General features: G+C 37.8%; 3 protein-coding genes across 3 annotated transcripts; all 3 read left to right on the forward strand.

Moving 5' to 3' along the window:
• Positions 1-2,288: 2,288 nt before the first annotated feature.
• On the forward strand, positions 2,289-3,158 carry LOC126595468 (L10-interacting MYB domain-containing protein-like). The gene is made up of 2 exons (XM_050261752.1): positions 2,289-2,702; positions 2,796-3,158. Exons 1-2 carry the CDS (start codon positions 2,370-2,372, stop codon positions 3,156-3,158), a joined length of 696 nt encoding a protein of 231 aa, XP_050117709.1. The 5' UTR covers positions 2,289-2,369.
• An 851-nt stretch (positions 3,159-4,009) lies between these two features.
• Positions 4,010-4,758, forward strand: LOC126595469 (uncharacterized). Its single transcript, XM_050261753.1, has 2 exons — positions 4,010-4,594; positions 4,675-4,758. The coding sequence occupies exons 1-2, from the start codon at positions 4,010-4,012 to the stop codon at positions 4,756-4,758; spliced, it is 669 nt and encodes a 222-aa protein (XP_050117710.1).
• Positions 4,748-5,395, forward strand: LOC126596882 (uncharacterized). The gene is made up of 2 exons (XM_050263566.1): positions 4,748-4,906; positions 4,990-5,395. Exons 1-2 carry the CDS (start codon positions 4,771-4,773, stop codon positions 5,373-5,375), a joined length of 522 nt encoding a protein of 173 aa, XP_050119523.1. The 5' UTR covers positions 4,748-4,770; the 3' UTR covers positions 5,376-5,395.
• The last annotated feature ends 9,609 nt before the right edge of the window (positions 5,396-15,004 follow it).

Consider the following 15,004-nt stretch of genomic DNA (forward strand, 5'->3'; position numbering starts at 1 on the left):
TCCAGCAACTTTGGTGGGCTGCCATTTATTTGTCTACCATATATGGATGGAAAGCTAAGGAAGACTTCTTTCCAATGGAATTAAGGTCAGGTTTGGGAGTGAGGTGATTTAAAAAAAAGCTGGGGTGAAAAAAAGCTGGTAGCAATTTTGGTGTTTGGTAAACTTTGGAAAACAGCTTTATTTCAAAGTTGAGGATGAAAAAAAGCCCAAATCCTGAAGCTGATCAGAAGCTGCAAATAGCAGCTTCAGAAAACAGCTTATTTTCAAAACACGGAGCTACAGTAATTCTTTTAATGAAATTTTCAAATTACCAATGTTGCCCTCGTTTCTCTCTGCCACACGCCCTCCTGGAAATCTCACATTCACACCCTCTTCTCTCGCACGCCTCCTGAAATCGCCCTATTCTCCTCTATTGCCTGCAACTGCACCTCTTCTCCTCCTCCTCCTTTTCCTCTCTCTTCGTCGGTCTCAGCGCCAGCCGTCGCCTTCCCTCCTTTTATCGCCGTCGCCTTCCCTCTTTCCTCTGGTAAGCTTCTCTTCTTTAAATTTTTGTTATTTATTTGTTTGGATTTTTTAATTTGTGGATGGGGAGAGTGAAAAAGGGGTGGGAAAGAGCAAAGGGATGAGTGTATGGGTGTCGAGAAAACTGGGGATGGAGAAAACAATTGGGGAAAAATTGGGGAAAAAAATTAGGGTTTGTGGAGGAAACAAGAAAATTTGAGAGACAAGAAAATTTGTGCGCTGGGGAGAATGTGTATGTTGTATGATGTATGCTATATGTGCAGAGTGCTCTGTGTGCTGGGGAGAATCCGGCTGGCTCACCGAAACAGAAAAACGGGTTTAGTGGTAGATTCATGTTTAGACCCAATTTTTAGATTATTGAATATATATGTCCAAGAAATCTTTGTGTTAGTAAGATTCCGAGAGTAGCAGTAGATTTCATTATCTTCTTAGTTAAGCGGGAACGGGCGATGAGGTTGGTAGTGGAAATTTCGGGTTTTTTGTTTTCCGTGCTTAATTTTGTTGTATTTTTTGTGACCAACTGGAGTCAATAAGCGATAGCTTCTTACGGGATAACACTTGTTTCGAATTCATTGATATCTATGATTGTGAAAATATTTACTGCCTATATTAACTCAGTGTGAAGTTTTGGTGGGGAAGGTATGGATACGATGGTAAATGAAAATCGAAGTTCACATTTCTATAGTTAGGTTAATGGAGAGCTCAATATTGGTGTTATACTTTTTGAAAACTAACACATTCATGTTGTAAACTTTGTTATGAAGCCAGTTGTTTAAGAAAGTTATGGTTTATGGTTAATTTAGTTTCAGATGCTGTGTTCTGCAGCCCATCATGACTTTTAATTCCTAGTTAATTTAGTTGGAGAACCACACTAGTTGTGCTTTACTTTGAATTTTGCTATGATCACTTAAACTATATGAGCAATGATTCACATGTGGTGCAATATTTCTGTCTGCTTGTTTTCTCCTTGGTGGTTCCCATTTTTGGGCTGCATCAACATGGCAAGAGTTTGTCACTCACCATTCCCCTCCCCCAAATAAAAGGAAAAAGTATGTGGACCTAAATGCTTATTTAGTCGTTCGCTGTTAACCACTAAAGTTTTTCATTAAAAAGAATAGATCAATACAGGGGCAAAGTTGCCCACAAATTTATTATCTTTTGTAGTGATTCATATGTGAGATTGAGTTTCTAATTAAGAAAGAGACAGAAAAGGGAGGGAGTGTTCTATGTTTGGTTTGACTGAGACTTGTACACCTAAGCTTTGTGATTGTTCTTCCGTGGAGGTCCATTTTTTTCTTCTACTTCCCTTTTAATTTGTATTGTTGCTGATTTTAATTTGCCTTTGTGTAATGGAATTCCCGAGCATGCTTCTGACTGCTGCTATTTCTCATTTTTGGTTCAATTGTTACATCAATTTTTCTTTTGTTCTCTGCTACTTGGTGATCGTGAGATGTGAATTGGGAATTTGAATTTGTTTGTGTGTTTGTGTGAGAGAGATATTGGAAGCTTTGTAGGATGTGTAGACAAGTATATGTATAAGGATCGATTACAACTAAACCAATATGACAGTGCTTAAAACGATAATCGACTTTATATGCTGCAACTGCATCTCCATATCAGAGATGCAATTGCTGTCAGTCTGTGTAGGTTACAACTGCCTTCTATTTGAATTGATAACCACCTTTAGTTTTCCCTCTAATATAGAATTAATCCGGTGTAATTCATATAATTGAGTCCTTACATAATACAACCCTTTCACTTGTATTGTGTATCTGCACTGTTGTTTAAATGACACTCACATATAAGCAGCTTTAAGCACAGATTGAAGCTCCAACTAGTTGGTATCGATGGCAAACAAGGTGGCATCTTCGTCAAATCCTACAGCTACATGGAATGCTCACAATATATCTATATTTTGTGATGTATGCATCAAGGAGGTTGAGGCTGGACATCGTCCGGGCACTCACTTTGACAAAAATGGATATGCAAATATTAGAGCTAACTTCAAGGTAGAGACAGGGCATGATTATGAAAGAAAGCAACTGAAAAATAAGTGGGATGCACTTAAAAATGAGTGGAAGTTGTGGAAAGAGCTAGTTGGTAAAGAAACTGGCCTAGGGTGGAATTCGAGCAAGGGTACCGTTGATGCCTCTGAGGAGTGGTGGAATAATAAAATTAAGGTTTGTGTATTTATCTTTTAATATTATGATATCATGCAATATGTATTATGATATCATGCAATATGTATTAACCATATTCTTTCTTACTTGTAGATAAACAAAGAATATGCAAGGTTGCGAAAAAAGGGAATTAGTCCTGAGATGGAGGACAAGTTAGATAGGATGTTCTCGAACACAGTTGCTACTGGTGAACATGCATGGGCACCTTCATCTGGGATACTACCACCAGAGACAAGAGAGGAATCTATAGGACAAATTGATTTAGATGATTCGGAAGAAAGTGAGACTATGCAGGATCTAAGGCAAGCTACTAGGAAGGGAAAAAAAAGAGCGGCTAACCAAGGAGAATTGCAAAAGAAGAAGGTTGATAAGAAAGGGAAAAAAATTGGAGGTGCTGCAAAACTTTGTGGTCAAATTGACCGTCTTGTTGAAGTTTATGAAACGAGTAAATTGTAGCTATGGTCCCTTAACTTTAACTCAATTGGAGCAATGGTCCTTCAACTAAAAATCCATTACCATTGGTCCTTCAACTCATCAAAACGTGCAGCTATGGTCCCTCAACTAAAAATCCATTACCTTTAGTCCCTCAACTTTAATTCAACTGGAGAAATGGTCCCTTAACTTTAACCCAATTGTAGCAATGGTCCTTCCAACATAACTCGTTTTGACAAATTTTTTTACGTAGTTGACGAAAAAGACCATAATTACACACTTTGATGAGTTGAGGGACCCTAATTATATAAATGGTTATTCCAACATAACATATTTTGACAAAATTTTGAAGAAATTGATGAAAAGGACTATAGCTACACATTTTGATAAGATGAGGGACCAATGATAATGGATTTTTAGTTGAGGGACCATTGCTCCAATTTGATTAAAGTTCAGGGACCATTGCTACAATTTACTCTTTATGAAACTAGGAGTTCTGCAAACTCATTGATGTCCAAACTGCATATAGGCAATAGTATTTCGGAAGTGTTAGCGACTGTTGCACAATTGCCTGGTTGTGAGCCACCTAGCGAGTTATGGCTGTTTGCTACATGTTTATTTTGTAGTGCAGAGAAGCGAGAGGTGTTTGGCACGATGAAAGATACCGAAGTCCAACTAACTTGGTTGAAATATATGTTCAACAAAGAAAAATAGGAGCTAAAACCCTAAAACTATGAATTAGGACTATATATGTGGTTTGTACTTTGCATTAAGTTATGTATTCAACCTTGCTACATGTTTATTGAATGTTGGATTATATGTTGAATATTGAATTATGATTTCTTGTTAAATGTTGGATTATGACTTGTTCATGAATGTCGGATTATGAACTCTTTAGTGATTGTTGGATTATGACTTATGGAATGTTGAATTATGTGTTAGGTTACAGGTGTACATTCAATATGAATACCTCTGATGATGATGTTCAGGATTTGGAGGATGGTGTAATTATATGCGCTGTAGCGAGAGTTGTTGAAACATATTATTTAAAATATGTCCACAAAACTCCGTGTATGAATTCTTCCCAAACAGGTAATATTTGGTTGATGGAAGTACTACGAGGAAATGATGTGCGATGCTATAGAATGTTTAGGATGAACAAAGATGTCTTTTATAGATTATGCAATGACTTGCAAACTAATTATGGATTGAAAGGTTCAAGGAAAATGAATGCAATTAAAATATTACGAATGTTCTTGCATATGTTGGGACATGGTGTGAAAAATAGATTAGCGCAAGAGAGATTTCAACATTCTGGTGAGATTGTTAGTAGATATTTTGGTGTTATGTTAGATATCGTATGTAAGATGGCAATAGATATTATCAAACCGATGGATTCGGAGTTTCGTGGCATTCCCCAAGAAATAAGGAGAGATACAAGATACATGCCTTATTTTAAGGTAAAGTTTGACTCGTCTTCTAACTTATTTGTAAACTATAAGTGTAGGTTGACGGTTTTCTTTTATGTTATTATTTTTAGGATTGTATTGGTGCCATAAATGGAGTACATGTTGAGGCTTCAATACCACCTCCGGATCAAGTTCATACATTGGTAGGAAAGTAATGCCGACTCAAAATGTTATGGCTGCATGTAATTTTGACATGCAATTCACATTTGCTTGTGCCAGATGGGAAGGCACTGCACATGATACAAGAGTTTTTTTTATCCGTGCTGCGGAATCCAAATTTAAACTTTTCAAAGCCTCCAAATGGTAATCTTCATACTTATTTATAACAATTTACATACTTGCTTTGTATAATTATTACAATACAAAACAAAATTTTCAATTTTCAGGAAAATATTACTTGGTAGATGCGGGTTACCCACAAATGAGAGGTTATTTGGGACCATATAAAGGTGAAAGATATCATCTCCCGGATTTTCGTAGGGGTCCCGAACCAACGGGTCATAAAGAGGTGTTCAACCACATGCATTCTTCTCTTAGGAGCATCATTGAACGAACTTTTGGGGTATGGAAGAAAAGATGGGCAATTTTAAGGGATATGCCTAATTACCCGTTCAATAAGCAAGTGAAGATTGTCATTGCTACAATGGCTCTTCATAACTACATACTGAGGTATTCTGAACGTGATCGTCCTTTTGATGACCCCAGGGACTATTGTGAAGAGAGCGATAGTAGTGATGATGATGAAGAATACCAAAATTATCAAGTTGAATGATCCCATGAGATAGAAGCATAAAGAAATAGAATAGCGGCAAGTTTAATGAATGCATCTAATTAGACTACTTTCAAGTACATTAACAATATTGTACTAATGAATCCTAGTTATTTAGTCTAAAATATTTCAATTGAAGTAGTTTGTCATACTAATTAATATTTAAGATAAAGTTTATAAATATTTTTCTTTTAAAAATAAAGTATATTATAATTCACTTTTATTTGTTAAGAAAATTAAATTAATAGCACATCTAGTATTATACCCTTTTTGGTTATTTCACACAGTCACAGCTGTTTTACATAAAAGTTTACCAAACACTATCATACAACTTTTTTTTCCAAAAGCACTTTTACAAAAAAGTTTACCAAACACTCTGCTACTTTTTTTCACAGCCGCTTATTCTCACAGCACAGCCGCTTATTCTTACAGCAGCTTTTTTTCAAAGCACATCAATACCAAACCAGCCCAAATCATGTCAAACCCATATTCCTAATGTGAATTACGATCGTTTTAGGGACTGTTGTACGAATTTTTAGATTCGGTTGACTTTGTGTTTGGGGAAATTTGAGCTGGGGAAATTTGAGCCAAAGTTGTGTAATCCATTTGAGGTGGATTTAAAGTCTAACAAGTGAAGTAATTTGACCAGTTTAATAGGAAAACCTAAGCTGCCTTTTTAGGCCTATAAATGTTTAACCTCATCAAATTAACAAGCGGATGGTTTTGATGAATGCCAAAACAATTGGAGGATATGAGGGCTTTGTTCCAAGCAACTGCAACAGACTAGCAGCGAGGCAAAAAAGAAATAAATAAAAAAAAAACGCAGACGGAAGAGAGAAAAGGCAAGCAAAATTCTAGAGGTTTGAGAGCACAAAATTCTCCTTCGGTTCAAGGGTTCTCATGCTTTTCTTATCTTTAACTTTAGGAAAAATTATCACTTAATACTACGGTCTGGTGACATTCCTCTTCATTTGTAAGTGTGATGTCTTAAGTTTGATTCTCGCCAAAGGAAAATATGAACTAAATTATTGCTAGCTCATTATGAGATTAAACTCATCCCCTCCCCCTTAGTGTTAAAAATATCATTTGCTCAAAAAAAAAAAAAAAAAAAAAACAAACAAACAAACAACTTATAGGAAAAACTAGGTTCCAATCACTATTTTTCCTACTCCATTGGTTCAAACCTGATTCATTATCAATTTTCTATCAAGGTCCTTCGATTTTAAAAAACGTCATTAATTATTTCAATAACAAAATATTTTTATTTCTAAATATATTCATTTAGTGTTAGAAACGTTATATTTGGTATATTTATATTTATGACTAAATTTTTTATCATATATTTTTATTTTTAGTTTGTACCCATTTTTTATTTGCAACCCTTTTTTTAATTTATACCAATTTTCTTTTCAGTTTTAATTTGCACCCATATATTAATTCCTTTTGTGCCCATATTTTAAAAACTTTTATTTGTATTTGTACCCATTTTTTAATTTATTTGCACCCATTTTCTAATTTATTTGTACCCATTTTCTAATTTTGCTAAATGTACCCATGCTAATTATATGTATTTATTTTATGTTTTAAAATATATCAATAATTATGTGGGTACATTATTTTTTTTGCTAAAATTTTTGTGAAGAACAATATTGTCACAACTTGACACACCCCGACCCGGGATTTCCACTAGGACTCCAAATCGAGTTGTGTTGGCCGACACCTGGAGGGTGACGAAGCCATAAGGTATGATGATGTGGAAAAATGTGAATAAATTTAAACTTAAGAGTGCCTAAATACCAAAGTGTGCTGGTGAGTGGGAAGGAACCCACTTCACACGTGACGTTAGAGCATAAGTAAGTATAGTAGAGTGGATTAAGAATCGTACCCTCGAAAGAATCTCCAATACTAAGAATCGCCACGAATCTTCGACGATAAGAAAGCTCAACTAATAAAACCTGGAGGGTGAAAACAAAACAAGGGTGAGTGGCCCTAGAAATGAAATTTTAATAGAAACCATCTAAAGCATTATAATCCCTCGCTGCAACACCTGTATAGTTTCCAGAAAATCATACCACGTATCAATGTGAAATCAAAAGTATATCAACAATAAACCATAAATATACCACAACACAACATCTCATCATCAATATCAATAATCATGTGATTAATAACCCATACTAGCATGCAAGTCGGAGTCACCTATGGTGACCTGTAGGACTGCACCCATATCTCCTAAATCAACGCTAACTCATAAGTCGGAAGTCACCTATAGTGACCTGTACGACTTACCCATATCTCATCACATATGCTAGCTCATAAGTCGGGAGTCGCCTCTAGTGACCTGTATCATCACATATGCTAGCTCATAAGTCGGGAGTCACCTCTAGTGACCTGTACGACTTATCCATATCTCATCACATATGCTAGCTCATAAGTCGGAAGTCACCTATAGTAACCCGTATGACTTATCCATAGCTCAATAAGTATACCTGCACACGAGTCGGAACCACCTAAGGTGGTCTGTAGGACAGGACTAGGTGTAAATAAATACGCTCAAGTGCTACGATCACGTGAAGACTGTGTGAATACTCACGGGTCACCTACGAGTCAGAATCATCTGTAGTGTTCTGTACGACAGGATTGTGCACCTACCTTGGATCCAAGGTGAGCGGAAGGTGCAGGAGGTGAACATCATGTGAAGGACTGTGCCCTGGCCACGGGCAGGAGCACTAACACCGGGGTGCAGGTTTATGAGCTCTAAATGCATCTCATGTGACATATACAACTCATAGGCAACTTGTACGACAATGTTGGAGTTGCCTAAAACATAATGTGATCATGCCATAACTCAATCATTTCAACTAATACCATAACTCACCTGAACTTACCTATGTGTTCCGCGTTCATCTTCGCACTTCAAAGCATTCATAATAATTTTGTGTAGGTAGTATACACATGGATATGCCATAATGCAAATCTAAAACTCAACCATATCATAGTATTTCTCTAATATATTCATATATATATATATATATAATGTGGCGTAAAATGCACAATCTATAACGCCCTACTCCGGAATCACTTATTTTCGGAATATATTTATCGGGGATAGGTCCAACTAAATACTAGTTTAATTAATTATCATTACTTATGTTTCCTTACTTCAGTTTCTTGATTCCTTCCACATTGATTTATGACCAACATCCAATCACTAAAAACATAAGGTTAAAACTCATATTTTCACCAATTTCCTTCACATTACTCAATTCCCAAACAAGGTTTTTATTTCAAATATTGTATAACTGCATCTAACGTCTTGTTAGACTACCTACGTACCCTAAATAGGGATCAAGCCATTCGTAGTTCACATAAGTACTTCAAAGTATTCACAGTAATTATATGCAATAATCAATTTATAAACACTTATGGAATTGTCAATCATATATATATATATGATAAGAAGGAAAAGATCCACTCACCTGGAGTTTGTATTACAATTTCCTAGCACAACCATCGAGGAGTTTTGCACGATCGGCGCCTAGGACAATTATCAAACCACATCTTAGAATTCTTATCAATAGGTCATGTAATTTACGTAAAACACATCCCTAAAATGTTTTAGAGTGATTTAAGCCCCATTGACCAAAAGTCGATCGACGGTAGGGTCTACAACCCTACGTAATTCAATCCGGGAGATCCGTTCCTCGGATTTTCGATCCATAACTTCCAAAGATCCACATTATGCTTATAAAACATCATCCTAAAATTTCATTATGATCCAACTGTTGGATCTCCACCAATAGTCAAAACAAGGTGGCGGTTAACATTTATTTTATGAACTTACAAATCCAGTTCGGGAAGATCCGTAAATTGGATTCCCATCCGTAAGTTCCTATGGTCCTCAAATATTACGTACTATAACATACTATAGTTTGGTGACGATCCAACGGTTGGATTGTCGATTCATATCTTTACCAAGTAACGTATCCTAATGAGTTTAGGTCCAAGCAATCAACCTACGATATACAATTGCCAAAACTGAACTCAAGACATCTAATTTAGCCTAAGGATGACATCTACGGTCCCCTGGTCACGCGCCGCCACGGGTGGCGGTCTGCCGCCCGACTCACCGGAAAATCCAACTATTTCCAAAAATTACCAAAATTTACAGGAATAAAGATCTCAATGAACAGAGTAAGTTTTATACCTGTGACTAAGGCCAATTTGGTCGACAAACACCTCAATTTTACATAAATCCATCGGAAACCCTAAAGTGGGTGTGCTTCGATTCGACCTCCATGCTCACTCTGATGCCTCTACAAGTGTTTGGGCTTTGCTCCTGAGGTTGAGGGGAGTCTATTGGTGGTGGTAATTGGAGGAGGTAGCTTCAAATCGTGGCGGAATAGAACCTAACCCGTGGGCCCCTTTTTGTACCGTTTTACCCAAAATTCACCAATTTCCACCCAATTTTCACATGAAAATGGAAGAAGGAACGGTTGGTCTCGTGGTAAGGGTCATTTTGACACTAACCTTGTCATCCAAGGTGGCTGGAGATGGAAGAATTCACCGGGTCGGGTCACGGGTTAAGGGAAACCCGGTTTCCCCCTTTTTCTTTTCTCCCTCCTTTCTCTTCCTTTCCTTCCTCTGATTGGTCACCTTCACTCTCTCTCTTCCTACCCTTGGCCAAAGCTCTCTCTCCATTCCTCTCTTATTGGGCAGCCAATAGCCCTTCTTCTTTTTCCCCCTTTTTCTCCCCCCGTTTCTTCTTCTCCTTTCCTCCATTCTTATCAAAGTTAACCTTAAAATAATGTAATGGTACTTAAAATATTATAAAATAATAAATGGTAATATCAATACCCCAATCCGCTTCTGCTTGCGTCTACGCGGCCATATTATCGAGTACTATAGAAATACGCTAAAGGAATATTTCACACGTCTCATTATACGTTGGTCAACGTAAGTCAATACCCTCGCCTCTTAGGGTATTTTCATAAATTTGCACCTTTAAAATTTATAACATTCTAGAACTAGGGATGGGTTGTCACACAACCCATCCTGAATTATTTTATAGATGGCGTGAAATGACTAAATTGCCCTTGGACGCCGAGTATGTTATGTAGTGTTGTGGCTTGAGTTTGGGTTTTACACTAATCTAGTTAGTTCCTAAGTTTTTGGAACTTAAAATAAATAGTTTTAGTTGTCATTAGTAACCCAAAAACAGGACCACACATACTCACTCACACCCATACCCAACCCCGGTGACTCTTTTCTCTCTCTCTCTCGAGTTTCTTCCATTGTCTATACAATACGTACAGACAAACCTCAAACCAAACAATTTTTTCACGGATCGAGGTTTTGGAGGCCATATTCGTATTCCTGGTGAGCTCAGGAACTCATCCATACCCTTAATTAAACGTGAATCCTTCGAAAACCCGAGAACCCTTCGAAAACCCGAGAACCCAGGAACCCCGATCGTGGGTACTTTTCATGCACTCATGATCGTGGCATTTTCTTCAAGTTTTAAGGTTCTAGGAAGCTTTAGGACATCTTCACGAAGCTCGGGGAGTAATTTTGAAGCGTTTTAGATGTCTGGAAGCTTGGGTTTGGTGATTTACAGGAGTGACCAGAATATCGAAGGATTTTCCAACGACGTCCCGTTGGTTTTAGGACTCTTGAGTGGAAAAAACTTTTTCCTTTCGTCCCAAGCTTCATTTTGGTTTAAGTTTCATGATTTTTGGTTGAGAATAGAAGAAGATATGAAGTTTTAAAATTTTCCCAGTTTCCGGCGATCACAGCGGTGACCGGCGCCGTACTCCACGAACCAAGGAAGAAGGAGGAGAATATTCTATCAAAGTTGATGGAATATTCTAACACCGTCAGGTAACTTTAACGACATATACCTATATTTAACAGAATATTCCCTAATGCCGTTAGGGAATCTGTTTGGTGTGCTAGGCACGTGCCTGCGTGTGAGTCGCGCGTCTGGCCGTGCTTTGGTCGGCGCGTGGGTGCTCAAAATTTTTTTCTAAAAATATGGGGATGTTCCTGTGGTTGAGTAGGTCATGGTGGTATATTCAAATACCCTATTTGAGCAATGTATGAGAAGTTATTTCCTAGTTTTGTATATGTGCTTTAAATAACATTTATTTAGTTGTTTCGCAGATAGGTGAGACCTATCCTGAGGATGTGCACCATCTATCGAAGCTTAGGGGCTACTACCCTTCGACATGCCAGTGAGTGAGCTTTTGGTTTTCCGTATATACCTATATACTTGAGATTTTCCCAGAAAATGAATTTGAATGATTATAGGTTTTGAAATGCCATGCAAAGTATCTGCCTATTTTATTTATGCATTAGTAGTTGCATATATTTATAATTGGTGCTGCGGATTCACACGTAAGTGCCGGGTAAGTTCATAAATTTAAGATATGAGATTGCTTCAATTATACGAGATATGATGTGATGTATTGAGAGCTCATAAACTTGCACCTCAGTGTTAGTGCTCCCGCCCAGAGTTAGGGCATAGTCCTTCACGTGATGTTCACCTCCCGCACCATAGGCTCACCTTGGATCCAAGTTAGGAGCACATGCTTGTCGTACAGACCACCTTAGGTGGTTCCGACTCGTAGGTGACCCGCGATCATTCGCACAGTCTTCACGTGATCGTAGCACTAGAGCATATTTATTTTATATCTAGTCTTGTTGTACAGACCACTTTAGGTGGTTCCGACTTGTGTGCAGGATTTGATATGATTGAGATTGGTTATGAGCTATATACTCAGCCGCGCAGGTGACGTTAGGTGGATCCGGCTGATATGATATCTGGCATCGATATAGTTGAATTGGATTACTTATAGCATTTCTTTGAGATACTTTGGCATGGTATATTTCTATCGATTTTCATCCTGAGCATGATTTCTGAGAAATGAAATGATTTTGAAAAGCTTTGTTTTTGCCCACTCACACTTTCTGTTTTGCGCTCCTCCAGGTTTTAGGTAAAAGTGCTTTGGTGGCTCACGGGGATTTCGATGGTGGTTCTGATAGAGCATCGCAAATGTAGGATCATCTTTGGGTGTTTTATATCTAGTACTTGTCCAGACGGACTGCACTGAGGCTATTTATGCTCTGATGGTGTATTTCACGCTTAATCTCACACTTGCACATTATCTTATTTAGTACTCTAGTTGATTTAGTTTTTGTTGATACACGTTTCCTTATATCTTCATTGCTTCCGCACTGTGCACATGGCTACGTCACCTTCATGTGACGGCCAGCATGCTTCGATTCTGGTCAGGGTGTGTCAAATATTATTCTAAAATTGATTTTTAAGTATTTATTATATTTTAAAAATATTATTTCAATTTGTTTAAATTTCATAATTTGTGTGACATTAAATTTGTAGCATCCCACATCGCTCAGGGGAGTGGATGTTGTAAGCTTTATTTGTATATTCTCATCTCTACCTAGCACGAGGCCTTTTGGGAGCTCACTGGCTTCGGGTTCCATCGGAACTCCAAGTTAAGCGAGCTCATGTGAAAGCAATCCCATGATGGGTGACCTACTGGGAAGTTCTCATGTGAGTTCCCAAAACAAAACCATGAGGGCATGGTCGGTGCCCAAAGTGGACAATATCATGATACGGCGGAGTCCAGCCCGGGATATGGTGGCGGCCCAGGCCAGGATGTGACAATTTGGTATGAGAGCCAATCCTGAAGGAAATTTTGTGAAAAACATGTTCATTTGAGCAACATCTATGGCATGCAATTAACAATTAAAGGCGGAATCATGCTTGTATGCACTCAAAAACAAAACATTACCCATGACATTCAAACCCTAGTAGAAGGGTGAACCAAGACTCAACTCAAGAACCAAGTGAGTTGAGAAATCTTATACCTTTGTTGATTCCTCTTTGCATAAGCAAAGGCTAATCACCCAAGGAGAGGGCCTTCATTCCTTGCTTCTTAGGTCCATGGATTTCTTGGATGAGGATGGTTGAAAGGATTCTCCAAGTTCCCAAAGTTGAGAACCTCTAAGTCTCCACACCAAGGTAGGACTTGAAGAAGAGATGAGTGGCCTAGAGGAAGTAAGATTGCTAGCTAAAATCCTCTAGGGTGGCCGGCCTCTTAGAGAGAAAAAGGAGCTTGTGTTCTCATATTTTCTCCAAAAGAAACCCTAAGGATGAAATGGCTATAAAGTTGCCTTTATACCACCTTACAATGGAGTGGCAAACTTGCAATTAAGCCAAGTTCACTACCCCTCTCTTTATGGTCGGCCATTAAGGGTTCACTGAGCTTTCAAGCCCTTTGTGGTTTCAAGTTGTCATACAACTTGAATTAATGGGCTTGACATTCAAATCCCTTTGGGCCTTGCGGCCCAAAACTAACCCGAGGTCTATAACGAACTTATTCGTTTGATTAATTAACATATTAATTAATCATAGCCATAAATAATTAAATCATTTAATTATCCTTACTCATCTCTGTTGTTTCTTCAATCTCTACCTTACACGGTGTGCGATCCATTATGTTCTTTTTAGTGAGGCAGTGGGCGATTGGAACTCTTTCAAATCGATTGTGAATTGAAACTTACTTTCAATTCTCCCTTTAGTGATTATACACGTTTAGGGCTCCCACAAACCATGAGTGACACCTAGCAGTATGTCATGGTTACCCAAGCTAATCAGAAGAGGTGGAGAACCTATTCAGTTTAGGATTACAATGCAATACGGCATTTCTCTAATACAATACTCTTGACCACATGAAGGATTATTTTGAGAAAACATGTTCATTTGAATAACATCTATAGCATGCTAATAACAATTAAAAGGTGGAATCATGCTTGCATGCATTCAAAAACAAAACATTAACCAAGAAATTCAAAGCCTAGTAGATTGGTGAACCAATAATCAACTCAAAACAAAGTGAGTTGAGATTTATACCTTTGTAGATTCCTCTTTGCATAAGCAAAGGCTAATCACCCAAAGAGAGGGCCTTCATTCCTTGCATCTAAAACCTATGGATTTGGATGGAAGAATAGGTTTCTCCAAGTTCCCAAAATTGAGAACCTCTAAGTCTCTTCACCAAGGAGAGATTGGAGAAGAAATGAGTGACCTTGGAGTAGTGGGATTGCAAGATGCACCCCCAAGGTGGCCGGCCTCTTTAGAGAGAAATGGAGAGACAAGTTCTCACCAATTTTCTCCAAAACAAACCCTTTTTGAATTTTGGCTATAAAGTCATATTTATACCTTTATTCATTTGAGTGGCAAACTTGTAAATAAGTCCAAGTTCACTACCCTAAACATCATGGCCGGCCTTGGGGTATTTTTTTTGGGTTGTTTGGGCCTTTGTGAATCATTATTCATTAAGTTGTCATACAACTTAAGTTAATGGGCTTGACGTTCGAAGCCCATTGGGCCTTAGTGTCCAAAACTATCCCGAGGTCTTTAACGAACTTATTCGTTTGATTAATTAACATATTAATTAATCATTGCCATAAATAAATGATTAAACCATTTAATCATTCTTACTCATCTCCATTGTTTCTTCAATCTCCTCCTTACACGGTGTGCGATCCATTAGGTTCCTTTTAGCGAGGCAGTGGGCGATTAAAACCATTTTACATCGATTGTGAAT

This window comes from Malus sylvestris, chromosome 13 (genome assembly GCF_916048215.2).
Source record: "Malus sylvestris chromosome 13, drMalSylv7.2, whole genome shotgun sequence".
NCBI lineage: Eukaryota > Viridiplantae > Streptophyta > Magnoliopsida > Rosales > Rosaceae > Malus > Malus sylvestris.

What these genes read in the sequence shown, in the direction of transcription:
- LOC126596882 (XM_050263566.1), top strand. Translation starts at nt 4,771, where the DNA reads ATGTTATGGCTGCATGTAATTTTGACATGCAATTCACATTTGCTTGTG. An exon ending in CTTTTCAAAGCCTCCAAATG is followed by an intron (nt 4,907 to 4,989) that starts GTAATCTTCATA and finishes TTCAATTTTCAG; the next exon opens with GAAAATATTACTTGGTAGAT.
- LOC126595468 (XM_050261752.1), top strand. Translation starts at nt 2,370, where the DNA reads ATGGCAAACAAGGTGGCATCTTCGTCAAATCCTACAGCTACATGGAAT. An exon ending in GGTGGAATAATAAAATTAAG is followed by an intron (nt 2,703 to 2,795) that starts GTTTGTGTATTT and finishes TCTTACTTGTAG; the next exon opens with ATAAACAAAGAATATGCAAG.
- LOC126595469 (XM_050261753.1), top strand. Translation starts at nt 4,010, where the DNA reads ATGTCGGATTATGAACTCTTTAGTGATTGTTGGATTATGACTTATGGA. An exon ending in GATACATGCCTTATTTTAAG is followed by an intron (nt 4,595 to 4,674) that starts GTAAAGTTTGAC and finishes TATTATTTTTAG; the next exon opens with GATTGTATTGGTGCCATAAA.